General features: G+C 46.6%; 2 protein-coding genes across 2 annotated transcripts; one reads left to right on the forward strand and one right to left on the reverse strand.

Annotated features, from left to right (window-relative positions):
* The first annotated feature begins 5,043 nt into the window (after positions 1–5,043).
* On the forward strand, positions 5,044–13,165 carry TGOLN2 (trans-golgi network protein 2). The gene is made up of 4 exons (XM_041754248.1): positions 5,044–5,173; positions 5,394–6,715; positions 8,274–8,357; positions 9,822–13,165. Exons 1-4 carry the CDS (start codon positions 5,128–5,130, stop codon positions 9,825–9,827), a joined length of 1,458 nt encoding a protein of 485 aa, XP_041610182.1. The 5' UTR covers positions 5,044–5,127; the 3' UTR covers positions 9,828–13,165.
* Positions 13,166–14,693: 1,528 nt separating this feature from the next.
* On the reverse strand, positions 14,694–27,822 carry RETSAT (retinol saturase). The gene is made up of 11 exons (XM_041754247.1): positions 27,494–27,822; positions 25,108–25,290; positions 24,546–24,787; positions 23,809–24,010; positions 23,149–23,346; positions 20,940–21,059; positions 17,140–17,278; positions 16,823–16,932; positions 16,577–16,743; positions 16,212–16,371; positions 14,694–15,973 (listed from the first exon to the last, which is right to left on the reverse strand). The coding sequence occupies exons 1-11, from the start codon at positions 27,657–27,659 to the stop codon at positions 15,834–15,836; spliced, it is 1,827 nt and encodes a 608-aa protein (XP_041610181.1). The 5' UTR covers positions 27,660–27,822; the 3' UTR covers positions 14,694–15,833.
* Positions 27,823–27,975: the final 153 nt, after the last annotated feature.

The raw sequence follows: 27,975 nt of genomic DNA on the forward strand, positions 1-27,975 counted from the left end.
TTCAGCCCGGGTTTTGATCTGGAAACCTGGGATCGAGTCCCACATCGGGCTCCCTGCATGGAGCCTGCTCCTCCCTCTGCCTGTGTCTCTGCCTCTCTCTCTCTGTGTCTGCCATGAATAAATAAAAAAAATCTTATAAAAAGAATTCATCTATATGTCTTTATGTCAGTACCACACTGTCCTAAATACTATAGCTTCGTAGTAAGTTTTAAAGTTGGAAAGCATGTTTTATAGTTTGCAGAGTATAGGTTTTGCATTAAAAAAAAATTATCTTACTTTTTTTATTTTTATTTTTTTTATTTTAATGTAAGCTCTATGCCCAACATGGGGCTTGAACTCACAACTCTGAGATCAAGAGTTGCATACTGAGCCAGTCAGGTGCCCCAAGTTTGCACTTCTTTTGTTCTTTTTTTGATAGTAAATGGAATTGCTTCTGAAACAATTTCCATTTTTAGGTTGCCTATTTCAAATGTATTGAAATAAAATTGAGTTTTGTATATTGGGGTCATATTTATAACCTTGCTGAATTTGTGTGTGTGTGTGTGTTTAAGTAGGCTTCATGTCCAACATGGGGCTTGAACTCATGACCCTGATATCCAGAGTCACATGCCCTACCAACTAAGCCAGTCAGGCACCCTATTGCTAAACTTATTTTAATAAACTTTTAGAAAATCCTCAGGATTTTTATTTTATTTTATTTTTTTAAAGATTTTATTTATTCATGAGAGACAGAGAGAGAGAGAGAGAGAGGCAGAGACACAGGCAGAGGGAGAAGCAGGCTCCATCAGGGAGCCTGACATGGGACTCAATCCCAGGTCTCCAGGATCACACCCTGGGCTGAAGATGGCGCTAAATCGCTGAGCCACCTGCCCATCCTCAGGATTTTTATATCACATCATTTGCAAATATAGTTTTACTACTTCTTTTCCAATCTGGACACTTTTTATTTCATTTTCTTGCCAAATTGTCCTGGCTACTTCTAGCACAGAGTTGGGTAAGAGCAGAAATGACTGTTCTTTATCTTAAAGGGAAAGCTTCCATTCTTTTACCATTAAGTATAATGTTAGTTGTGAGATTTTGTACAATGCCCTCTTTCAGGTTAAGAAAGTTCCCTTCTTTTCCTAGTTTGTTGTGTTTTTATCATGAAAGGGTGCAAGGAAAATTTAAGATTTATTAAAAATCCCTGCTACCACTCTCTTAAACTAAAATTGGTGTGCGTTAGGGGTTAGTGCTGAAATCTGCCTTCTCTAATCCTATTCCAGTTAGAAGCTCTGCCTGAAGAAGAACCATATAACTTGATTGGTGTCACACTTGATTTGTGATGCCTAAGATCAGCCAGGCCTTCTGTGCCACTCATTGGTTATGACACTTGGCCTTTGTCAGCAGCTCTTCAAATCCCCTCAACAACTCCATGTCACCATCTCAAACGCCACCTTCCCAGTCTTGAAGACTGCATTGCCTCTTTCTTAGACTATCAAGAAAATTGAGGCCAACTGAAATACTCTTTTTTTGAACCCTCATATCCCCACCTCCATCTCCACTCACCCTCTAACCATTTTAACTGCCTTTCCACAGGTCTCAAAGTCAACCTGTTTGACTTTGGTTCAAACCAAAGTCAACTGCACTGCTGCACCCTAGACTCAAACCTTCGTCTCTGTACCTTGTAATCTTGGTCACTCTAAATGACCTCTTCCCTTCAGTCAATTTACATAACTTGAAACTGTTTCACATGCAAACTTCCAGAAAAGTGTAGTTACAATTTACCTTCCATTCACTTCTTATCCCATCGCAGCCAGGTTTGCCCTCAACATTCTACTGAAATATCTAATTCTGGGGCACCTGGGTGGCTCAGTGGATGAACGCCTGCCTTCAGCTCAGGCCGTGATCCTGGGGTCCTGGGATTGAGTCCCACATAGGGCTCCCTACCGGGAGTCTGCTTCTCCTTCAGCCTGTGTCTCTGCCTCTCTCTGTGTCCCTCATGAATAAATAAATAAAATCTTAAAAAAAAAAAAAAAGAAATATCTAATTTTAACTCCTTATCTTCAACTCTATGCTGTATTTTATTTTGTTGATTTCACTTTCCTCATAGAAACACTCAGGTTGGGGCATCTGGGTAGTTCAGTCGCTTAAGCATCTGCTTTCAGCTCAGGTCATAGTCCCAAGTTACTAGGATCGATCCCCACATCAGGCTCCCTGCTCAGCTCATGTTCTTGCACGTGTGCTTGCTCTCTTTCAAATAAATAAATATTTTTTTAAAAAAAAGAAAGAAACACTCAGTTCTATGACAATTGGGACAACTGGGTACTCTCAAAGGATGTTGAGTAAAGAAAGTGGGAAACAAGATGATTGTGTCCCAGAAGATAAGTGGCATGACTGGTTGTAGCACTAAAACTATAAAGAGGACCTGTAAGGTAAGAATTGTACGTATGTTTTGTAACTGGCTTTATTTTCAGTTAATAATCTATCATATGCACATAAATGCCTATAAAGAAGGGAAAACCAACAAAATATTCATGACAATAGTTCTGGATTATAAGATATTTTTATTTTCTTTCATTTATCTTTATATTTAAAAATTTCATATAATAAACATGTAATTAATTATATAACAATAACTTTGGGGAGTCTTAATTATATGCCAGATATACTGCATGATTTGGACATTTCTCTACTCTCCTGCCCAGTAATATGGATGCCAGGTCAAGCTGAACAATTCCATTCCCTTCCTTACACACATGCCAAGCCAATATCCTGTCATGTTAGCCAAATATTTATATAAGGGAGGTGGAGAGAATTTTCTTTTAGAAACAGATTCATTTACCAGTTCACATCCTTTAGCCAGAGCAGAGTCACATTTCTGAAATAATTTCATAAAAAATTTCTCTGATTCTTTTTTTTAAACATTATTTGAGAGAGAAAGAGCTCACGCACATGCACACACATGCAGAGGGAAGGGGCAGAGGGAGAGAGAAGTTTGAGCAGACTACCTGCTGAGCATAGAGCCTGACTCTGAGCTGGATCCTAGGACCCTAAGATCACAACCTGAGCTGAAATCAAGAGTTGGTTGCTTAACCCACTGCACCACCCAGGGACCCCACTTCTATGTGATTCTTATTCTCTCCTCAATAATGAGTGTGCGTGAGATTTTCTTACAACAGAAGAACACTAGGAAGTATATTGAAAGGTTTGTAAATAACAAAGTACCTGGTCCTGAAAACATTCTATGCCATGTACCCATTCCTTGAAATTCTGAAGAATTTCAACTGACTGGAACTGCATGACATGTAAGCTAAATATTGTACTCAACAGACTACAGAGGAGTAGTATTTCCCTTGGTGGCTGTAGTCCTTTTTGGTGGGATTACATTTTGACCTGAGTTAACTGGAATATTTTCTGATGTAGTTTTCTGTCACACAAAGACTTATGTTCTGGACAACTGCCAGATCATTTGCTCCTAAATCTGGCTTTGCTCCAGCCCCATCCTTTGCCATTTTCCTTATTCTCTGTTATCTAGCAATCTTGTTCTCATCTTTAGACTTCCACAAAATATTAGGCTCCCACCTGCTTCCAGGCCTTCGCACATGCTGAAGGGAGAACTCATCCTCTTCTCTTCAACTTCACCTGGGAGGTATCTACACTCTTAAGTTAGGATCTATCATTTTTAAAACTACTCTCTACTAAGCACCTAACCTGGCAAATGATTATAAAACGATTTCAAGCAGCCATTAATGTATAAACATAACAGTACTTTAAACAGTATGATATGGGGATCCCTTGGTGGCTCAGCGGTTTAGCACCACCTCTGGCCCAGGGCATGATCCTGGAGACCCAGGATCAAGTCCCATATCAGGCTCCCTGCTTGTGTCTCAGCCTCTCTCTCTCTCTCTTTCTCTCTCTGTGTCTCTCATGAATAAATAAATAAAATCTTTTTTAAAAAATTAAAAAAACAGTATGATACAAAACTATTTACCCAATGATACCAATTTGGAGGAAAATGAATATGTATAGGAAAGAACAAAAAATACACCAATATAAGACGGAGGAAAAAATAAGTACATCTGTAAGTGTTAAAAAAAAAAAAAGCCACTAGAAAATAAAACACTACATAGAAACACAATAAACTAAGTGGTAACTGTAGAATGGTAGGGAGCAAGAACTTTCTCATGTATAGCTTTTTTTTACTGAACCATTAGAATGTATTACCAAATCAAATATATTAAAATGTTTGCAAAACAGGGACGCCTAGGTGGCTCAGCAATTGAGCGTCTGCCTTCAGCTCAGGGCTCAGGGCTGTGATCCTGGGTTGAGGGATTGAGTCCCCCATCGCGCTACCTGTGAGGAGCCTGCTTCTCCCTCTACCTAGGTCTCTGCCCCTCTCTCTCTCTCTCTCTCTCTGTCTCTCATGAATGAATAAAATCTTTTTTTTTTTTTTAATGTCTGCAAGGCAGAAAACACACTAAAACTATAATAGTGATTATCCCGGAAGAATGGGACAAAGATTTTGTCTTCTATTTCTATAAATACGCTCACTAAATCTTCTATAATGACTGTGAAGAACTTTCATGACCAGAAAAAAGATGTACCTTTGGGGAGACCTCGGAGAGCAGTTTCGCGGGGTCAGGAAAGAGAGGAACTGGACTGGGAAGGCTCCCGCTACAAAGGTGACGGGATCAGTTTCTGTTTCCAGATGGGAGAGACCTGAGCGCAACACGTTTGTGTGCTACGAGCAAAGAACCATGAGAAAAGAGAGAAGTTAGAAATGTGAGCAGTCTGAAGCCCAGGCGCCGGGTCCCAGCGACGTCAGTCCCCACGGGGCCTTCCGCAGGCTAGGGAGCTCTGGCTCTGCCAAAATTGTCTCGGAAATACAAGGGCAAAGAAGGAAAAGGGGACTGACGCTTGTGGTGGACCTGGGAAAGCGAGAAGGTGTAAGCTGCCTGCGCCGAGAGACGCTGCGCCGGCCCCAGCTAGAGTCGAAACACCGTCCTCTCCCGCCCTTTCCGAGGCCCCTCCCCTCGCCTGGGCGTGCGGCGGAAGGACAAGCGCAGGAAGGGGCGGGGCTATGAGCGCCCAGAGTGCGCGTGCGGATGTCGCGAGAGCAGTAGAGAGCGGAAGAGTAGTAAGTGCAGGATGCGGTTCCTGATTGCGTTGGCCCTGCTGAGCCTCGCAGTGGCGGGTAAGACCCCACCCCCAATAATCCTACTATCATCCCTAGGTCCACCGTCCTCACCGCGGCCGGGTCGCTCTCTGAACCCGCTTCTTCCTTGCCCGAGCCACCCCTCCGCTTGCCATCACCCACCTCCCCCGTTTGCCTGTTGCCTCGGTCTCTTCTAGCTCTGAGGGCTCCCTTCTCCCGGACTTCCTCTCTTCAGAGCGAACTGGTTTCTCTATTTCAGTGGCCCCACCACAAGGAGAGCCTGGCGAGCTGCAGCAACAGCCCAAAGACGACGGCCCTAGCAATAAGCCCACGCCTGAGGCCACAGGAGACGACCCTGACAAGCCCAAGCCCCCCAATCCTCAGGCCCCGGGAGACAACCCTGACAAGAAGCCCAAGCCTGAGGCCACAGGAGACGACCCTGACAAGCCCAAGTCACAGCCCACGGGAGATGACTCTGACAAGATCCCCAAGCCTCAGGCGGCAGGAGACCACCCTGACAAGAAGCCCAAGCCTGAGGCCACAGGAGACGACCCTGACAAGCCCAAGTCACAGCCCACGGGAGATGACTCTGACAAGATCTCCAAGCCTCAGTCCGCGGGAGATGACTCTGACAAGATCCCCAAGCCTCAGGCCGCAGGAGACCACCCTGACAAGAAGCCCAAGCCTGAGGCCACAGGAGACGACCCTAACAAGCCCAAGTCACAGCCCACGGGAGATGACTCTGACAAGATCCCCAAGCCTCAGTCCACGGGAGATGACTCTGACAAGATCCCCAAGCCTCAGGCCGCAGGAGACCACCCTGACAAGAAGCCCAAGCCTGAGGCCACAGGAGACAACACTGACAAGCCCAAGTCACAGCCCACGGGAGATGACTCTGACAAGATCCCCAAGCCTCAGGCCGCAGGAGACCACCCTGACAAGAAGCCCAAGCTTGAGGCCACAGGAGAAGACCCTGACAAGAAGCCCAAGCCTGAGGCCACAGGAAATGACCCTGACAAGCCCAAGCCACACTCCACGGGAGACGACCCTGACAATGAGAAGCCCAAGCCACAGGCCACAGGAGATGGCACTAGCAAGGTGAAGTCCCAGATGCAGTCCTTGAACGACCACTCCAACAAGCTGGTCTCTAACCCCTCTTCTGATAACAAGAAGCCCACCAAGCCTCACTTAAACATACCAGCCGACAAAGATCCCACTCTGAATGCTTATAAAAATGAATCTGAGGAGAGAGTATTACTGGACTCTGACCCCACTTCACAGCAGGAGGGAGAAGGCAAGTCTATAGAGCTTACCGAAGATGTGGAACCCAAGAAGGCTGAGGAAGGGGATACGGAGCCTGAAGAAGGTTCACCACTCCAAGGAGAGAAAGAAATGCCTGGCCTTGCCTCCAGTGAGAACCGTGAAGGGACACTTTTGGATTCTGTGGGTAGGCAGAATGATGACCTTTATAAGGACAGTCTTGGAAATGCTAGTGCAGAGAGCAGCCACTTCTTTGCTTATCTGGTGACTGCAGCCATTCTTGTTGCTGTCCTCTATATTGCCTATCACAATAAACGGAAGGTAAGTCAAGAACTGTCTTGAGGAATGAGATTTCTTCCACCTTGAAAGCTTGGTGTGTGGGCCAATATCTGTCATTCATCTGCCTGTGAGCACTGGAGATTTCAAGTCAAACTTCAGTTTTTCCTCAGATTCTGCTAGGTCTCTTTTCTCTCATTTTATAAATCATTTTCTTTCATGTCCGATTCTTTTGAGTGCCCTCTGCTGCTGTATTAGGTGCCAAGTGAGGACATTTTTATGATCTGGCCTGAATTGGGGTCTTCTCCCACAATCTTAAATTTAGATCATTTTACTGCCTCCGAGAATCTGAGTACCTGACAGTTTGTAAGTAGAGTACTTATCTTCCTATTTCCACTCTGAAGATAGTGCATCATTTCTAGTTTCCTTTCCCACACTTTTATCTTGCATCTGCAATGGCAGAAAGAGTGGTTATATAGTCTTTGACATCAGCAGCAGAGAGCCCAGGGACTATCTTCTACAGTCGGTTGAGTTTCTGATTAGAAGAATGACCAAAAATTGCATGGATACAATCGTCTTTTACTGTTACAGCAGATTTGGTGTGGAGTAATATCTGTTGCTTAGCAACCACTCTGATGACAAAATGATTGCATTTCTTATTGAGCTCTAAGAATTTATTTTTTTAAAGATTTTATTTATTCATGAGAGACACACACACACAGAGAGGCAGAGATACAGGCAAAGGGAAAAGCAGGATCCATCCCTGGACTCCAGGATCACGCCCCAGGGTGAAGGCAGCACTAAACCGCTGAGCCACCTAGGGATCCCCCTAGCTCTAAGAATTTAGTAGTTTCTATAGCCTGGTTAAAATTGGAGAGTTCAGTTTATGATATCAGTATGCCTATGGCTATGAGGAATGAGGGAAGATATTTAATAAAAATAGTTCTTTATTCTACATCCAAGTGCTCATCCCACAGAGTAATCTTAGATGTGAAAGCAGTAAGGTTAAAATGAAGCAAGGTGTGGGGAGGAAAAGTACATTTGCAGATAAGAAATAATTATTGCTTGTGAGAGAAAAGGAATGTCTGATCCTAGAGCTGTGTGGGGCACAGCTGGCAGATCTTTGTGCTCTTGAGTAAATCATCCAGACTCTCACAGGCTAAAGGCCAGAATAGTCTTCCTTCATCTGTCATTTCCTGTTTAGCAGTATAAAAGATTCTGATGTAACTGGAGGCCCTGTCCTCCTGAAAACTGTTAAAATTTAAAGATGCCTCTTGTGAGTTTGCGGCTCTTTCACTGCGGGGGTCATTAACAAATGTACTACCAGGGCAGCCTGGGTGGTTCGGCAGTTTAACACCGCCTTCAGCCCAGGGTGTGATACTGGAGACCAGGATTGAGTCACACGTTGGGCTTCCTGCATGGAGCTTGCTTCTCCCTCTGCCTGCTTCTCTGCCCAACCCACCCCCTCCCTCTCATGAATAAATAAATAAAATCTAAAAAAAAAAAAAAAAAAAAAATGTACTACCAGGTGATGACCTCTGATTTCAGAGACGGAAATAAGCCATTGTAGAATCATCTGTTAATTTCTTTTTCCTTTCCCCAGATTATTGCTTTTGTCTTAGAAGGAAAAAGATCTAAAGTCACTCGGCGGCCAAAAGCCAGTGATTACCAGCGTTTGGACCAGAAGGTAAGGAAGGGAGCCCCAGGTGTGTGGGAGGGATATGCAGTCTCAGGTAGGCCCAGCAGTGCACTTGATTTGCACTGGTGGTGGCAGCTGATTGTGGGTGCCACTGCCATTGCCCTGCCCTTTGTGGACCACAAAGCAGAGACATCCATATGTATGCATGTCTGCAATATGAGAACTAGAAGAAGCCTTCATGTGTTCTACATCAGCTCTATCCCTTGACAGAGGAGGAAACTGAGGCCCAGAAACATGATTTTCCCCAAAGTTCCTCCTACAAGTTTGTGCCAAAATCAAGACCTGATGGCAACTCCATAGACACCTATCCTATACTTTTTGCACTGAACCAGCACTTCACAAATTTTAGTAGACATGTTAATCACCCTGGGAATTGTGATGAAAAAGCAAAATCTGATTCATTACATATAGGGTGAAATCTGTGCTTCTACATTTCTAGGAAGTTTGTAGGTGACGCCAAATGCTGAGGAACCAGGCTTTAGGTAGCAAAGCATTAGACTACACTTCCTGAACACAAGTGAGTCCAGAAACATAAAGGCCTCCAACTCCCCAGATTGGCTCTATCAAGTACTGTGGACTAGATTTCCTGAGTGGGGCCAACGCAGGCCTACCAGAAAGTGGAGCCTGCTTCCACCTCACAGTGCAGGATCGGAGCAAGGCTCTCCCCAAAGGGCATCCTGTCTAAGTGGGAACAGGGTACTTCCACTGCCTTGCTGCCAGCATGCACCTCCTCCTTTTGCCTTCTGTGTAGGGACAGTCAGGACATTGGTAAAAAGTAGTTGGTGACTCAACTGTGAATATTTCTAGGACTTCCTACGGGGAACACCGTTCATGTGTATAGCTCACACTGGCAAGAAATAAGCCACTCAGCTCAGAACACCTTTGCTAACTAGCCCAGTAGGTCAGCTTCACAGTTTAGCCCTGGCGTAGTACCTTTCCCGATAATGGACTTTAAGGATTTATTTCCCTTTCACTTTTTTTCTAATTAAAAAAAATACACGTGTAAACAATTCAAAACAATGTAGAATCATACAAAACAGAAACTAAGATTCCCATATTCCTTTCACCAAGTGTGCATGTTTTAGTATGTTTGATTTCATAATTTTTTTTATTTTAATTTAAGCGTATGAGCAGGGGGCAGAGGGGGGGCAGAGGGAGAGGGAGGCTCAGCAGGAAGCCTGACACAGGTCTTGATCCCAGAACCCTGGCAGACACTTAAAAGACTGAGCCACCCAGGCACCCCAATTTCAAACTGATTTTTAAAATAATTTTATGTGCTTTTATTTTATCAATTGCTTTTTGTATGTTGGAGGGCAGCTTGTCTTAATTCTGAATTTCTTCCCGAACTGCAACTCTGATAAGTTCTTTTTTCCCCCTAGAATCATAGCAGTGAGGTATATTCCTCTAGAAGGAAATTAATGTTGCCAGTGAATTGTGTTGCTCTCATTTCAGATTTGATTTTCCCGTTCTTGAGAACCGTGTCCTCCCTGCTGATTTGTTTTTAAATCAAGAGAAATGAAGAAAAAAATACTGTGACCTAAGAGACACCCCCTCCTCTAGGGTTTGGTGGCAAGTCTGGGCTGGCAGAGGTGGGGGGATTGCTTTGATTTTTGCACCTGCACTTTGGTAACCTTGTACTCCTGTGTCCCCATTATCTATGCTGGTGTCTTCCATCCTTTCCTCCTCTGAGTGTGAGTAGAGCAAGCATGTGGGAAGCCAGTTGTGACTAAAGGCAGATCTCAGCCCCAGGCAGGCTACTGCCACTGGCTGCCTTCCCTTGGACCTGGGCCATTTAGTGTTACCTTCGAAAATAGCATTGTGTCCACCACTATTTATGTTGGCAGACCTAAGAGAACACTCTGCAGGTTGAGGTGCTCTTGTACCAAGCCCTTTTACTTTGGGGAGATGTGCCCTACAAAAGATGAGGTGAATGCTGACAGGTAAAGGGCTACCTGGAACACATGACTCTTTTTAAAGGCTCCAGCAGCAAACCAAAACAGCTTTTAAAAAGTGCTTTTTGCCTGCAAGTCCAACCTGTCTAGTGGACTAAACTAGACTAAAGAGTCCAGACTCTTAAAGAGACTAAAGAAGTTCTTTAGTCTTTTAGTCTTCTTCTTAAAGAAGACTAAAAAGTTCTTCACATTTTTCCAATATTTTCATATCACTTAAGACAAAGTCATTTTCCATTTGGTTGTACTGACTGAACTTGGGGATTCTGGGAGTAGAGCTGTAAAGCCATGGTTCCCATCAGAGATTTTTAAAATACAGTTACGATTATTACAATGCTGTGTTCTTCTATACTCAACAATCGTCACAGAAATTTTTTAAAATAGGGTAAGCTCATGCTTTGCGTTTTGGATTTGATCTACATTATTTTCAAAAGGCTTTCATGAATGGTTTCCCATAAACTCTGTTTTGCCTTTGTTGCCTAAAGTAGAAAAAATAGACTTGTAATCAGAATCCAACTGTACTCTCTTCCACCTTAATCTAGTTAATGGTTCTCTCATCTGATATAAAATGCCAAGGGTAATTAGTAAAAATTTTCCTTCCAACCCATGTCAGGGGTTATTGAAATTTAAGAAATTCAGAATTCCTCTGCGGTAACTGAGGTTAGTGTCTCAGATCATGCTGTGGTTTGAAGTTTTCCTTAAATCTGGTCTAGTTGTGTTAACCTATTAAAGAGAGTTGTTTCTGTAAAGAAAAAATGGAAATAGCTGATCTCAGGGAAATACAAAGAATGTGAGATATGAGGACAGTGGGATGAATTCTGTGCTGTTGAGGAAGTAAGTCTGCAGAAGGGACCATCCTGTTGCCACAATATCTGGCACTTTGCTTAAAACAGAGCATGGCTTTGAGTTGAGATTGGTGGAGACAAGGAATGAATGAATGCTCCTGGCATCATTCTCTCTACCTGTACACCAACCTTATAATACTTTCCTCTATCTAAGGAATCTTCTCTCAGGCTCTCCTAGCATTCCATAAAACCATGGTTCCCCTTTGCCTGCCTTTCCTCCTTCTAATGTTTTCTGTTTGCTTGTCTACACTAGCACTTTTCCTTCTACCTTCCTGCATGCCTAGATTTTCCCTGCTGCCATCCATTCTACTTCTTACTCCTTCCTTTCATAACCTTTACACACTCACTTTGGTCCTTATCTTCCTACCGGTAGTGTTTTTCCAGAGGTTCAGATTGTCAAATCTAATGACTTGTTCTCAGAGCTTAGTCTTGACCATTTTTTTTAAAAGATTTTATTTATTTAATCAAGAGAGAGAGAGAGAGGCACAGGCAGAGGCAGTCTCCCTGTAGTGAGCCTGACGTGGGACTCGATCCTGGGTCTCCAGGATCACACCCTGGGCTGAAGGCAGCGCTAAACCGCTGAGCCACCTAGGCTGCCCGCTTAGTCTTGACCTTGATAGAAAAGGACACTATTGATCATCCCCTTCTTTGAGGATTGAAATCCCCTTCTTTTGGTTTCTCTGACTGACCTGGTTTCTCAGAACTTTGCTTTACCCTGTGCTGGTGGAGGACAGAGCCCTTAAAGGCAGGTTTCTGTCTTCCTTCATCTGGTCAGAAATTCATCTATTCTTCATCCTCCAACTGAGTGACTCCCAAGTGTTTATCCTTGGCCTAGTTCCCAAAGAACCAAATCCTGTGGTGTGCTAAATATTTCAGCTCGCTTGTTCTATTGGCACTAAAACTAAAGTTCTCTCTTCTACCTACTACACTGCCCATTTTTAAAAAAATATTTATTTATTCATGAGAGACACAGGCAGAGACATAGGCAGAGGGAGAAGGAGGCTCCCTGAGGGAATCCCAATGCTGGACTCAATCCCAGGAATCTGGGATCATGCCTTGAGCCAAAGGCAGATGCTCAACCACTGAGCCACTCAGGCATCCCAAGCTGCCCATTTTCTTTAATTGTCTCAGCTCCAGCCTATAGTCTTTTATCATTTTTATTGTTATAAAAGACCTATCCATTTAAAACAAAATGTCTCCCATATAGTCTTTCTTTCCATTTTCCTTACTTTCCTGCCACACCCCCCCCCACCATTTCACTTCTCTCCTGAATTTCTCCACCTCCCCCAATACCCACCCAGAGCCATCATAAATTATCTACCTTCTCTTGTGTGCATAATGAGACCAGATATATCTTTCCAAAATCCTTACCCTGATCTAAAGCTATTATCTACCTCTTGTGACTTAGAGAATCAAGCTTTTATAGACCCTAGTGTTCAGGACTCTGTAGATCTGCACTTTCATACCTTTCGAAAGGTAGATGTAGGACATCTACCTTTGTCTAGGCCAAAGGCTCCTCTTGTCAGGCCCATCTAGGCTTTTTGCTCTTACTGTGTCCTCCATTTCCTGGCTTCCCGCAGCTGTTCTTTGGTTAGGGTACACTCCCTTCTCTTCTTTTGCTTGCCTCTCCAAATGTTCCTTCAGGGCCCACCTCAAGTTCTCCCATGCACCTTCTTAACTGCTCCCACTTCACAGGATTTGCTCTTTCCATTCTATTCTAAAAAGTACTAATGCCAATCACAAATTTTGGAACTCCAGAAAAAAAAGAAAAAAAAAACAGAGGGCAGATGTTATCTGATGTCTATATCTGATTGTTTCCCCAAAGTGCAGCTACTTGCAGGTGTGCCTTTGGCACGATCTGCATATCTGCATACAGTGTAGTGACATTCCCTAGATACTCTTAGTTCAGGGTCTTGCAAAGGAGACATCTTCTTTGTTCAGGAAGTCTGCATGTGACTTAACTGAGGTCTCATATAGCTCTTACTGGCTACTGTTTGCCATCCCTTTTTGATGGATTTTGCTTTTGAGGAGAGCAGAGAGATTGGTTTCCGAAACCAAGGTTGGCACTAAGTGGATGCAAAATAAGTATTCTGTGGAGTCCACATAGTTCCATTTTTTGAGCATCTGAATAGTATTGTGTTAAAAGAAGACTATAGAATTTAAGTTTCACTTTAGAAATTACACTGAATGGTTTAGCGCCTGCCTTCAGCCCAGGGCGTGATCAAGTCCTGCATCGGGCTCTGTGCATGGAGCCTGCTTCTCCATCTCCCTGTGTCTCTGCCTCTCTCTCTGTCTCTCATGAATAAATAAATAAAATCTTTAAGATTTAAAAAAAAAATTGTTTTCTCAATAGTTGTTCTTTTGAAAATAAACAATCAGAAGCATGTTTTTCTAGAGATGGTGTATAGGAGGAGAAGTTGGCTAAGGCCTCTCCAACCAGGGAGAAGGGTAGAGGTAGGCAGTGAAGCACATGGAGCCATGAGAGGCACCCCTATATCTATACAGCTATGGGCTTTCCTGCCCCAGGAAATCACCCCTTTTGGTTGAAGGGTGATTTCTAATAGGAGTCTAGGCTTCAGTCATGGATGTCATTAGAGGTGTTGGTTTTCTTGCTACAGATTACTGAGTAAATTATTGAAAGAATCCACTTCTGGACTCGGGGGTAGTGAAAGCCAGTCTATCTAGAAAGGCTATAATAACTCGGAAAGCTCTGACAAGTAACTATATATATGCTGACATTTCTTTTCCCGTGATGGCTTTTATTGAAATAGTTGGTGATAGAATCATAAACCTCTATAATTCCCCTGGTGGTTATTCTCATTTTTTTCTCACTTCATGTCATTTAAGTCAAAAAGAGGAAGCCTGCTCCTTGTTTTAACAGGGTAACTTGATACATAATGCTGTTATGTATATGTGATGAAAGCTAGCACACTTTGCACATGTTCTGAAGCATTTGAACAGGGAGGAGAGTATTTTACACACCAGACACCAGATCCTGTAGTTCTGCCAGCTGTTTTCTGAAGTCTTGCTGGGAGGGTTGCCTTTGACACTGCCTTGCTTATGGAATAATCCCAGGAAGAGATTTCCAGGTTCCATTTAACTGTTCATCCAGAGAAAGACTGAATCTCACCTCAGCTAGTCCCACAAGTCACACATGAATTTCCTTAATATGTCCCAGTTGAGAAACTCCTCTGTAACAGTGTTGGGTCTGAGCTGTGTAGTTTCAAGCTGCCAACAAAGCCAGCTTCCTCACACTCTTTGATGTTCCTTTAATTCAGAAGTTTCTCATGTTAAATGATTGTTGAAGTTGTTTCCCTTTTTTGTTTACCCAATTAGAGTGCCACTGTTTTTGCAGTGTTTTATATTTTCAGCTTTAATTTAACTACATAATTACTTAATTTTATTTTTTTAAAGCTTATTTGGTCTAATGATAAGTATTTTTCAGTACATAATGTTTTACTGAGCTGCTTTGAATGCCATTTCAATGTAGTTTTGTATCATTGCACAGAAACCAAAATAAATTTCAAATATTAAAGCTCTAATATCATTAAATTTATTAAAATGGTAATAAAACTGATAGAAATAAGGCCTAATAGAAGTGAAAGGCCACTTTGTTTTTTCAGCCTTTGTTCACCTTCCCATCCAATCCCCTTGCACACATTCTGTAGCTTTCTACATTCTGATCCTGTCTGATTTCCAGCCCCATTCCTCCCTACCAGGTAGCCATGTTCTATGTCTAGCATGTAGATGGCTTGTCTTCCAGTTACCTCTGTGATTGTCATCTGCTATACCCGTGACCTGGACTGCTCTTCCAGCCTGCTTCAACCACAGTGGAGTCCACTTTCCAGTCCTGTGCCCTAACTACTAACGTCACCCTTTGCTGTTGATTTTTGGAAGATAAACCTTGAGGCTCAGGTAGTGAGCTGCACGAGGGTATCTTGGTGTTGGCCCGATGAAGACCTGTTGTCAACTTGAAAATAAGGAAGACAAACTGAGGGCTTGGCTGTATAAGAAGTGGATATTCTAACATACACCCTGCTAAGTAATGTCTTTATCCCCATGTCCACAACCAGAGTGAACCTGTCCTAGGCATTTCCCCACCCTCTGAAAGAGCCATTGGAACCAGCAAAAATGGGATCAGGGGGCCTCTGAACCTATGGAACTGCAACCAAAACCATGCCCAGGTTTTGATAAAAATCTCTTTAGGTACCTCTTATCCTCAGTAATGTGGAACTCCTGCAGCACAGCACATAGAATAGAAGAGAAGGAACCTCGGGACAACTGGATCAAGTTGCTTCAGCTGGCCAACACTTTTGAGGGCTCGGTCCATCTGACCAAAGAACACTTGACTTCTGACTACTTAGAGTTGTGAGGTATGGGAGTGTGGTATGCAAAGCATTGCTTGACAAGACAGGCTGCCCAAGTCACTGGCCCACACCAGGCCTTTTAGTACAGATAGCACATTAGAGAGGTATGGGAGCTCATCACCTGCCCAGCTGGAAGAACTGCAGCTTGAGAACTGTGACCTGTGTGTCAGACCTCTATTCAGAAATCAAAAACAAATCAGAGTGCTTTATGTGAGGAAGGAACCAGTACAGAAAGACATTATGGCTATGTCAAGGGTTGTGCCATAGTGTTAGCCAGAGTCCTCAGATTCGTTGCTTACTGAACTATTTTTTCTTCTTCTGTGCCTGGATCCTTGAGTCGAGCTTCTTAAGGTCTAAGTACAAGTTCCGCTTCAGGATGGCACTGCTGCATAGCAGGGCCCCTTGCAAGGCCCCCATCAACCCACAGGTGAAGATATCCTGGCCTAGGAGACAACAACAGGGGCCTATGAGCATCTTCCCAAAGAGGGGGCAGGCAACAAGGGCTCTCATGTTCATTAGACCAAGATGACTTTAGATCAGGACTGGGGTCCATAGCCTGCTGGAGCAGCCCATCCCTGTTTGGAAGACTGTAGGGGACAGACCTGAAGCCAGAACAGGGTACTTTGTGTGACAGGGAACCCTAGGGTCTCAGGCCCTGGAGAAATGAGGCAGTCAGTGTACCTGTCAGGTAGAGGTTGGGAATGGGGCTTTGGGCCCTCAGGGAGGCTATCACATGAGGATGTAGACGGTCCAGGTCATGGTCTGCCCCATAGCAGGCACCCCGGGGAGCAGCCAGATAAAACTGGTAGGTCAGTGGAGACCCTCCGACCACACTGTCCACCTGAGAAGACAAAAAGGCAGCCAAAGGGTGGGAGTGGGGCCTTGTGAGATCCTCTTCTCCTCCCTTTTCTGATCTCCCTGACCAAACTGCCTGTCTGCATGGGTTCCCTGCCCTTCCATGGAGCAGGGCTTTATTTCCTTCCCCCAAAGAAAAAGAAATGTCACCAAAAGGTTTGTTGCCACTACCACATAGTCTGCCCTCCTACCTTGCCCTCCAGCTGTGGGAACAATCTCATGATGACTGACAGAGAGGCTTCAACAAAGGAGTGTTTGAGAGTCTCATAGTCGCTGCTCCGTTTTCCTTTTGCTTCCTCCTGCCACTCTTCAAACCACTCATAACAGGTGGGCACCAGCACAGTCATTGTGGACCGGTCTGGGGACACATAGCCAAGTTTACTACTGCCAGGCCCCGTCCCTGCTCCAGCCCCCACCTCCAGGACCGAAAGCCTCACCTGGGAACCGGTCCTCCCAAGTGGGATCTTTGGCTGATGAAGAAGAAATAAAGAGGATGGGCATGTGTGCTGCAGCCTTTTCCCTGGGCATCGACAGATAGTGCTCCATCCTGGGGGTGATGAGCATGGCTGTCCATCCCCATGCCTCACTCGCTGGCACTGCCCCGAGGATAGGTTACCCCCAGGGAGCACTCCCTCCCCCAGAGGGATGAAGCCGAGGCCTATTTCATATCCTGCTGCTGAGGCTCCAGCGTCAAGGGAGGAAGCAAGAGCCCTACTGCTGACCCTTCCTCCCCCTATATGCACACACGCCTTACGCCTTGTCGAGGTCTGTGTCAAAGCAGACAAAGTAGTTGGTGGACTGCAGACCCAAGTCCTCCTTGGTACCTCGTAGGCCGATAAAAATGGAGAAGGCCCCCACGCCAGGCCGCACCATCTCCAGCTGCTGCTTCACACCTGCCAAAGTGTCAGGGCTGCGTGAACTGTGGCTGAGGTGGCCACTCCCAGAACTTGCTGACGCCTGCTCACTTCATGTGCAGCCTTACCCTCAGTGGCCAGCCTAGCATCTGGGGCCATTTTTACAACTGCTACAACACTGACTTGGCCGGGGTCTGCTCTTTGGTCTCCTGCCTGAGAAGAACACCTCAGGTACCTACTCTTCTGTCTCCTCCCACCTCTGCTCTAAGCACCCTTAGAACCCAGGGAGGCCCAGCTTCCCTAAGCTGGCTGATCTGCAGGACAGTCTCAGGCTCGCTGCCTCCCCTCTTCCCCTGATGGCTTTAAGTTAGGAGCGGATTCCTGGGCTCTCCCCACCATACATACCACGCATACGAACAGTAGTTTGCTATAAGCCTGATTTCTGTGTTATATTTAATACAAGCCATCTAATGAATAAATATGCATAATTCCTAATGTGAGTACAAGACCTCAAAATGGTAAGTGATGTGGATGAATAAATGCACACAGCATTACTGGCACTTTAGGATTCAGGTAGGGGAGGAGGAAGAACAGGAAGGGGACAGCCTCTCTGAGAGCCATCTGATGTCCCCTGGTCCTAAGCGGCTGTGCTTCCCCACCTCTCAACAAATGACCGCAGACCAATCTTCTGGAAGTGGCTTCTCCTACAAAGTCTTATCCTTCGTTCTCATTCCCAGGACCATTACCTGCCTGAAGGGTGACTGGGCCACTGGCTGCTCTGTCACATTTGTTTAACAAGTATTTGTTGAGGACCTAAAATATGCATAATCCTCTATAGGCCTTGGGGACGCTAAAGGGATCAGCTATCATGCCTGTCTACCAGAAAAGCACCTTTCCTGAAAAGCTGGCTTTCCTCATAGAGGCTATAAAGAAAGTGCTATGTGTAGGGTAACCACAGAATTTATCCTGCAAAACAGGCAACTTCTGGGAGTAAAACGAGGTTGCACTAGGACTGGAAGTGGAAGATCCACCGGTGAGTGGCTGCTGAGTGCCTTTATGGGGGAGGAGGTGGGGAGTGGCTGTAGAGCACACTTAGAGGGAATGGGTGGGGTGGGGAGCAGCCGGCTGTGGAGCATACTTATGAGGGAAGGAGGGGTGCTGCCCTGGAGCTGCAAGAGCATCTCGTGGCCTACGTCCCAGCCTCCAGGGTTAATCTCACTGCCTGCTCCCCCTTTCCAGCTGGGGTGGGGGTGGTCATGGAGAAGATGAAGGGGGGAGGCCCTGGAGTGAACCCTCTAGGGCTTTAGAGGCCCTTAGAATAGCACCTAGCCCCTCCTTCCCCTTTTTCTCCAATAGAAGGATGTGCTACAGGAACCGCACACCTAGCAGAAAATTAGAACCTTGGGTCCCAAATAAGGCACACAATGATCATTTCAAGGCACTTTTTCTCCATGCTAGCCTTAGCTTCCCTTACTGATACTGTCAGCCCAGTCTTCCCCATTCAAACACTTCCGCTTCAGACCATCCCCAGGAGACTCCTCGAGGCTCAGCTGTGGAATTAAGAAAAGTGCTCCCATTCACACAGGCTCCCTCTGCCTGACCACCCCACCTCCACGCTTGATGCCAACAGGCACTGCCTACCCCAGAGGCCACCAGATACCTGGTTCTCATTTGTCTCCCAAGAAGGAGACAGACCCATGAAAACTCCACCCCCAAAGCAGCTGGAAACAAAGGGTCCCAGCACCTGGGGTCTCCTTGGTTAAGCCTCATCACTGCCACTGCCTGAAATGTTCTCAAACTGGATTCACGGAGGCAGCATCCAACTCCCCACCCAAGTGGGCAATTGGGTTTTCAGCCACACAGGGCTGCTGCCATTAGATAAGATACATAAAAGCAGTAAACTTTGTAACTAACGGGATCAGAAAGCAGGGTAACATGGCTGCCAGGGGAAGGAGGCACAGAGCGGGGGAGGGTACCAGGACCCATTAGAGGACAGGGCCAGGGTTCAGAGGTCTGAGGAGATAGGGAGGCAGGGAAGATAGGGAGGCAGGGAGTACCAAAGGCAAAGTCTGTCAGCCGTACAGTCCTGCCCAGCTGCCCTGTCACTGGCCAATCTGCCTCACTCCACTCAGCTCACACAGTGTGAGGGATGGGAGACCTTAGCTGGCAGCGGATGTTGGCTCAGGCCCAGCTAAGTAAGGCAAAGCGATGAGAAGGCTGGTTTTGGTCATATGCATTTCATACCTTAGAGACCATCGCAACTGCCACCCACCCTCTCCCCAGCGAGGAAACCTGGGACGTCACTTTCATATGGAACCCACTCTGCTGCCCACCTTCCCCAGCATCTCTTCCCTGAGCAGCCACAGGCCCACCCTCTAGAGTTGGAGAGCTCCCTCCGAGCTCTCTGGGCTCCACCACGCATCACTGAAGTTCCTGGTTTCCACCCCAGCCATATAATGAGCTGTTCCTCACTCTCCACCTCCCACTCTAGCCAGAGGCTATTATCTAGAACCTTCTCACCCTCCTGGACTATGAGTCCCCTCCCAGCCAGCTGGCCTGTCCTCAGATCATACCAGAAGCTTCTAGTTACGTGATAACCTAAAGTCCATTTCAAAGTGCTAACCTCTTACTTGACTCTGGCTCGGCTACTCTGTTCTATGTAGGCTGGCCAGCTCTTCTGCCCCTTTTAGTGAGGACTTTTCTCTGGGAGCTCCACGTTCCTTAGTCCAGAAGGGGCCAAGAACCCAGGATTTCAAGTCAAACAAACCAATGTTTTCACCTTAGCTTTGTTACTTTCGCCTGGGTGGCCTTGGGAAGTCACTTCACTTTGCCTCCTGCATAAACATTAGGATGATGACACCTCTCTCCTAGGTGGCAATGAGGATCATGTGCAATGACAAAGGTAAAGCCTCCCACAAAGATTTCACCAAGGAAGGGCTCACCTACAGATATGCCTACTGCCCCCTCACCACAAAAATCAGGCTTCTATATTTTTGACACAGCCTATCAGAAGAGATGACTGCATTGAGTGTTATTCCTGTCAGATTTCAAGCAGAATTCCAGAGCTCAAGGGACAGAAGAAAGCCTAAAGGGTACTCCTGTAGCCTCAGCCCCAGTAAGGAACTGGTTCCCTTTATTTGAGACCAACAATTATAGCAAGACTTTCTTCTCCATGTCGGCCTTAGCTTCCCTTACTGATAATGTCAGACCAGGCTTTCCCACTCAAAATAAGTGGGAAATTAAGGAAAAAAGTAAGATTCATACCACAAACTTAGTGAAAACCCAAGAAATATTCCTTTAGGATGCTACCCACCATCAAGAACTATTAGATGATTTAAGATCTGAGGAAACTGCAATCAGGCACCGTAGAACGAAGACTTGAAAGCCAGAGGGCAAAGTGGGTGAAGTTATGGGGGGAAGAGAGTAAATATGCCAAGAATGGAATGAGACATAAGGACCAAGGGGTCTCTGGGGGTGATACAAGACTGAGGATGCTTCTCAAGCCCCAAACACAGAGGCCTTGCTGGGAACCAGCAAGCAACCAGATAGATGCTGGATACAGCATGCTCATGCTCATCTGCTCTCTTAGAGACGGTCACAGGACAGTCAAGAAGAGCAAGAGCACCAGCCTGGCTGGGCAGGCTAGTCCCAGAGGGGCACTGTTGGGAGCTAGGAAGAGCAACACAGCCCAATCTGTTACCTGGAAGACAGCGGGCATTCTCTGGCAGCAGGTAGTTATAGGTATTGAAGAGTCCTGCACTGGAGATCACAATAGGGCAAAAGATGTTCACCAGCTCCTGATTCTTCTTCACAGTGACACCTGCAGGCACAAGAGCTTGGCTGAGGTTCTGGGCACTCCAGGAGGAAGAGAAAGGCCCAGAGTTTGCACAGATCTCTCCCCACCTATGCTGCATTTTCTCAGACCTGGGCATTCAGCCCAACTAGGGCCAAGTAGGCATGCTCCAGGCAAAACTGCAAAGCGAGTGGGACATCTTTGAGCACTCTCCACTTATCCCAAGTCACTTCTGCACTTTCCTTCCCTGGCTCTCTCCTCATCCCATGTGGGCGCCCTTTAGCCTAACCTGACAACCTCCATACTAACACTGACAAAGCTCCTGGGCTGAAGCCCTTTCACTGGAATCTCAGGACCTTTTTCCCTGCTGCCATATTTTCATTTCCAAAACACTCTGAAAGCCTCTGATGACACCACAACCTCTGTAAGATAAACTCCAAAGTCTTGTACCAGCCTTCTAAGGTCTGGGCCCTTCTAGGTCTCCAGCCTAGACTCCAGCCACACTCACTAAACGATTAGGTGGCACCATATGAAACAGCTGCTATTTAACCATTTTGATCTATAAAAACAGCAGTTTCTTGGGCACCTGGGTGGCTCAGTTGGTTAAGCATCTGACTCTTGATTTCAGCTCAGATCTTGATCTCAGGGTTGTGAGTTTGAGCCCCATGTTGGGCATTCCACGCCAGGCTTGGAGCCTACTTTTTTTTTAAAAAGGCAGTTTCTTAGGGTTCAAACTACTACTTCTGGATGTCTAAAAATACTCAGTTCTTTCATACAGCTATACCTTTATATATTGTTCCCTTTGCCTGTAGTAACAGCCCAAAACCTTGGGCTAGCTTCTCACCCTTTATATTTCTCTACATGACACTTTATATCTCAGTGATCCTCCCTATGAGGCTAGAAACTTCTTGAGTTGCAGATTTTCTTTGTAGCCATCTTATGTTTTTATCTCCATCTTTTATCACCTCGCACCTGAAAAATACAAGTAATATTCTGAACTAATTAAACTGATTAATCCACCTTGCCTCATGGACCTCTTCTGGCCTGAAGGAGAACTTGCTCTGGACATCAGAGAAAATCTCCCACAACTGACAGCTCCCTTTCCCTTATCACCTGGCAACTTCCTGGTCTCTTCTACAAATGCATTCTCAGAGATCGCTGCTGGCCTTTTCTCCCTTAGTTTTTTTGTATTCTGGACCATTCCTTCACATCCTTCTCCTTGCAAGATTCCTCTGGTGAGTTCACTGTCACATCAGTCCTGTCCTCTCTGGCCTGTCTCTAGTCATGGATGGCCTGTCCATTCTTTCTACTGGAGTCCTTCCCTTCATACACCCTCTCCTCACAGCATTCATCCACAGTAGATTTTGACTGTGAGGTAGCAATAAAGACCTGAGCCAGGGGCGCCTGGGTGGTTCAGCAGTTGAGCACCTGTCTTTGGCCCAGGGCATGATCCTGAAGTCCCGAGATCGAGTCCCACATCAGGCTCCCTGCATGGAGCCTGCTTCTCTCTCTGCCTGTGTCTCTGCCTCTCTCTCTCTCTCATTCTCTCTCTCTCTCTCTCTCTCTCTCTCTCTCTCTCTGTGTGTGTGTGTGTCTCTCATGAATGAATAAATAAAATCTTTTTAAAAAATAAATAAATAAAGACCTGAGCCAGGATAATGAGATTCTTGGCTCCACCTGCCATTTAGAGATTGAGGGCAGAACATCTTGCTGGCCTACAGTGCCCTTTTAAGTGCCCAGGGTACTTATTGATTCCATCCATCACTGAACAAACACGTATTGAGTCTCCATTATGTGCTAGGATCTACAGACATAACAATTACAGAGACACAGCCCCTATATTCAAGGAAGTCATGGATTACTGGGTAACTATTTTTACCTAGTGACTAAATGATTATATACTGTTCTTTGGGGCAATCTTCTATCCTTCCTGCATCCTTTCTACCTCCAGATTCATCCCTCTCCCAGAGCCCCTGCTCTGGGTAGTTTCGGGCTTGAACTCCTAGTGAGGACTGTTCTTCTCACACCTCGTGCCCTCAAGTGCTTGTTTCTCTCCATACCCCAGTTCTGTCCCATGCCAGCCCAGGGACCATGAAGTATGATGCAGGGCTCTCACCACAAGCTTTCCCAGCTGAGTCTAGTAAGATACTCCTCACAGTGGCACCCGTCAGGACCTCGCCCCCGGCCCGCTGAATCACAGGGATGGTGTGGAAAGCGATTTCACTGGCACCCCCTCGAGGATAAAAGGCCCCTTCTATGTAGTGGTCAACCACCAGAGCATGCATGGAAAAGGCACTGTGGCTGGGAGTCACACCTACAGAAGGAAGGAAGGGGTGATGAGACAAAGGCAGGGGGCAGCACCATTTAGAAAGAAACACACATTCCTGCCAAAAAGCCCGCAGCCTAAGTCTACCCATCTCTCGGACCCAAATGAGCCCCAGGGCTTAGGGCAGCCAGAGGCCTGTTTCTATCCAAACATAGGGTACCTTACAGATTCTGGAGCCAGGGGGAATGTCCTCCCTGCAAAGTTCCATGCTGCCAAGATGAGGGAGGACATTGTTGGTTGAAAAGGAAAGCTATCCAGGACATGGATGAAGGAAATTTTTACCAAGGAGTCGGCAGTAGGTTGGAAAGACTTCTCATCCATAAGCTCCAGAGGGCCTTGGGTATATCCTGCTCCATTTCAGTCAGTCAAGCAGGTTCAAGAAGAAATATTGAGAGCCAAGAGAGCTGTGCCTCCTCCAGGGGCTGCCTAGGACCCAAGGCCAGTACCCACCATAAGTGAGGAAGATGTAGCTGAGCACCGCCTGGAGCTCCAGGGAGGCTGGCAGCTGCTGCAGGACCTCAGCCAGGCTCTGGGTGGATGCACGAAGGAAAGGAGAGAACCGAGTGAGCAGCCCACACTTGCCAAGGAGCTGAGCTATGCGCAACGGGAGCATCTTCAACAAGATGGCATGGATGACTCCACAGGACACCACCTGAGGGAAAAAAACGAGCAGTGAGAACCGGTCCCATCTCTAGGACCCCTGTAACAGAATCCCCATTCTATAACCTATACCAGCCCGGCACCAGGGCCCAGCACCACTGCCCAGGGCTACTTAGCCCTGGCTGAACTTGGATGTTTAAAAGTCTGTACTCTGTGAATTGTTCCTGAATTCCACATTAAGATGAGTCATTTTCTGCTCTTCGTTTTCCTGCTCAAATTCTTTTTGAAAAATCACATCTGATCTTAGAAGTTAAAAAAGGGTGTGATCTAACCACATACATAGAAGGCAGCCTTGTCAAAAAGGAGAACAGAGTGCCCCCCAGAGGCCAGAGTGAGAGTGGCAGCCACCGGGTCCAGGCTCCAAAGACAGGGACTAGCTGGCCACAGAAGCCAACTAAGGGTAGGGGTTGAACTCAGGGCAGACTTCACTGTTCCTCCTCTCCTGCCTCACCCACCAGTCACTCCACTAATGAAGAAGGTCAGCCTTGTGAGGGATAAACAGGGGGTCCTCGGCATGTCCCCATTACCTTAACCAGCTTTACATATTTGTCAATGGCAGCTTCTTCTTGGGGAAACTTCTCCTTGAGGCCCTGGATATAAGCTTTCTTCCCACTGTACATGGGGAACTCCTTTCGGCCATTGGGCCTTTCTAGTACCATGATGTCAAAGGGAGAGGACAAGGCAGCCCAGTCCAGCTGCCCCTCAGTGATCTGGTCCAAGGCAAAACGGCCAATGTTGCCCTCTTGCATGGACCCAACATAATGGATTCCTATTGGGAAACAGAAAAACAAGGTGTCATAGGGATAAGGGGACTGACCCCTGGAAAGGTGGATAAGGAACCAAGGTGAAAGTGGTAGTCCTGCAGGGCTGAGTCCATGACTAGAGGAGGCTACCCACCCTTTCTGTGGGGAGGAGTCACAACAGAAACTATCATATCTCTGTCCAATTTGGTTCCCAGTGCTTCTAGCTGTCAAAGAAAGTGGTACCTCCGAAACAACAGAAATGTCCAATATCATCCCACAATGGCTACCCTAAGCCTCCTGAAGATACAGCCATGCTCCCCCCAACCCCTTCCCACATAAACCTTACCTGTATCAAATTCAAGGCCATTCTGTCTGAAAGTATGACAGCAGCCTCCTGCCTTGGTATGTTGTTCAAGCACCAGAACTCGCTTGCCAGCTTTGGCCAGAATCGCAGCTGCAGCCAGGCCCCCAAAGCCACTGCCAATCACCACTGCATCCAGCTTCTCTGGCACTCGACTGGCTGAGAAAGCTACCCCAGAGGGAAAAAACAGAAAGTGAGCTTCTCAGGCAAGGGCAGCAAGAGAGCAAAGAGATGGAAACCAAGGAAGACTCCACTAGCTCATACACTGCAAGAAAACTCTAGAGAGTTTGGCATGGAGCAACTAATTCAAACAATTAGCCTGGAAAATACTCAGGACCAGCCAGACAGACTAAAGACAGTGATATGATTTACTCTGGATTGATTTACTCAAAACCAATATGAACCTGGGGATTTTTAACCTACTATCAAAGAAAGCAGTCATCGGCAAACCACTAGCCAGAAAGCTGACAATAATACGACATGAGAAACTTAAGTGCAAATGGAGAGCTAGGAAAGAAAGAAACCAAGGAGATGAAGGACGGAAGACAGTGTTGTGGGGAGGCTGCCGGCTCATGGAACTGTCCATTCACAAGGTTGTTCTCTTTGGAAATTACAGGTTCTGTTGGCACCAGGGGATCAACCTGGTCCTATGATGGTTCTTCAAAACCGTGAAGCAGAGGCTTGAGCAGAACAGAGATGAGAAATCATAGCACCACCCCTTCATATCTGGGAAGTCTAGAGGAAGAACTAAGGATCCAGCACCTAAGCAAGATAAACCTGGACAGCACATGGCACTACAAGGGCATTTCCAACACAACATTTGTTCTTTAAAGATCACTCCTGGACGGCCCGGGTGGCTCAGCGGTTTAGCGCCGCCTTCAGCCCAGGGCGTGATCCTGGAGACCCAGGATCGAGTCCCACATCGGGCTCCCTGCATGGATCCTTCTCTCCCTCTGCCTGTGTCTCTGTCTCTATCATGAGTAAATAAATTTTTAAAAAATATATTAATAAATAAATAAAGATCACTCCTGAAGAACTGAAATGTGGAGTTTTTCAAGCCGCAAAGGAACTTGGAAAACTTAACTTTTCAGACATTTCTAGAAAAGCACATTTTATATCACAACCCAGGATATACGTAAGTATATAATATAAACACATGAAATAGAAGTTTCACAATACAAATACTTGCCAGAACTCGTTGCCAGAACGAGTATGATGACTCTGATATTTTCTATTCTACCACATTTTGAAATGCAACCCACTAAATTGATTTCATTATGGCCGGGACCCACTAGTAATAGGTCACAGCCTAGTTTGAAAAACACTTAACTAGTCATCTCAGTTTTAGACCAACCCCAGATATGTGGAGTGACTTGCTAATTGGTTATAGAGTAAATTAGTGACAGAGTCCAAGCTAAAACCTTGATCTCAGAAGTTCAGACTATACAGTCTTTCCACTTAAAACAGTATAGTCTCTGCCTCTGTCACAAGATGTGTCATACAGAATTCTAAGATTTACAAGTGGGAGGGACCTTGGAGATCAAAGAGGAAATCTAATTTTTTTAAGATTTTTTTTTTTTTTAACAGAAAACAAGCCAGAGAGCACAAGCAGGGGGAACAGCAGAAGGAAGAGGGAGAATCGGCTCTCCCGCTGAGCAGAGAGCTGGATATGGGGCTGGATCCCAGGATCATGACCCCAGCCCAAAGCAGACGCTTAACTGACTGAACCACCCAGGTGTCCCTAATTTTTTTTAAAGCAGCAGAACTCTTCCTTTAAACCTTAGGAGGAACCCCAGAATATGACCTCAAGCTGACAGTGGATATACTCTAGTTGACCAAGGAGCAGCTCTGAGCCTGAGGCATCCTGTTGAAGCTCTCCCAAAGTTTTAGAACCAAGGTTCAACCACATGATTTGGGAGGAGGCATAACCAGTCAAATCATTTCTAATTGACAAAATACAATTTCCCACACAGATTGGAAGAAAGGAAAAAAAAAAAAAAAGATTGGAAGAAAGGTGCAGCTCCTCCATGCCCCTGAACCATGGTGGAGGGTAGTTACGGTTCTGTAACCAAATAGGAGAAGATCTCTTGTCTCTTCTGCAGGTTGTGGACCTGTTCTTGGCTGTATCATGACCCTGGGATACCCAGGGCGGAACCTCGCGAGTGAGGCGGCCATTATGGTCCGAGGTCGCCAGGGCGTAGACGCTCACAGGTAACAGACAATAAAGCGGGGCGCCTCCCCGTGCAAGGAAGCCCTCCCAGCACTTCACATATGGGTAAACTGAGGCCCAGGTGGGCAGTGGCTCGCCCGGCAGGGATGGGAATGCAAGCCCGCGAGTGCAGCCCTGGAGCCTAGGTCCCTTCCCACAGACCTCGCTTGAGGACCTTCTTCCTGGCCCCCTTGTCGGTTACCAGCGGCGCGGGGGGCCGCCTGACGTCCTCGGAGAAGGGGTTCGGGGCTCTGCCTGCGGACAGCGGCAGGTGCCTTTTGCAGAAGAACAGCAGCAGCGGAACGGCCAGCAGCAGCCAAAGCCACATGGCGGGTTCCGCGGCCACCGTGCCCAGCCTCTGCGGCCAGGACTCCGCCGCGCCTCAGTGCCCTTCCCGGCGGGGCATGGGGAAGGCGGAGGCCGCCTCGACCACTGATGAGCCAGAACCTTTGAGCCCGGAAGCCAGCGGCTCCGCGCAGCCTGACCCTCCCGGCGGCCCGCCCCGCCCCGCCCTCGGAGCGTGCCGGGCGGCCGGGAGGGGGCGCTGCGGGGCGGGAGGCGGCGCGGGGACGCGGTGCGCACGCGCGGGGAGGTGCGGCGGCGGCCTGAGCCCGACGCTGGGCCGGGGAGTTCTGGGCCGAGGC

This window comes from Vulpes lagopus, chromosome 5 (assembly GCF_018345385.1).
Source record: "Vulpes lagopus strain Blue_001 chromosome 5, ASM1834538v1, whole genome shotgun sequence".
NCBI lineage: Eukaryota > Metazoa > Chordata > Mammalia > Carnivora > Canidae > Vulpes > Vulpes lagopus.

Excerpts from the sequence above, each read along its gene's own strand:
- TGOLN2 (XM_041754248.1), top strand. The coding sequence starts at position 5,128 with ATGCGGTTCCTGATTGCGTTGGCCCTGCTGAGCCTCGCAGTGGCGG. Across the intron at positions 5,174-5,393 it reads GCTGAGCCTCGCAGTGGCGG|TGGCCCCACCACAAGGAGAG; the intron begins GTAAGACCCCAC and ends TCTCTATTTCAG. Across the intron at positions 6,716-8,273 it reads CCTATCACAATAAACGGAAG|ATTATTGCTTTTGTCTTAGA; the intron begins GTAAGTCAAGAA and ends TCCTTTCCCCAG.
- RETSAT (XM_041754247.1), bottom strand. The coding sequence starts at position 27,659 with ATGTGGCTTTGGCTGCTGCTGGCCGTTCCGCTGCTGCTGTTCTTCTGC. Across the intron at positions 24,011-24,545 it reads AATATGTAAAGCTGGTTAAG|GTGGTGTCCTGTGGAGTCAT; the intron begins GTAATGGGGACA and ends TTTTTCCCTCAG. Across the intron at positions 17,279-20,939 it reads GAATGCCCGCTGTCTTCCAG|GTGTGAAGCAGCAGCTGGAG; the intron begins GTAACAGATTGG and ends ACACTTTGGCAG.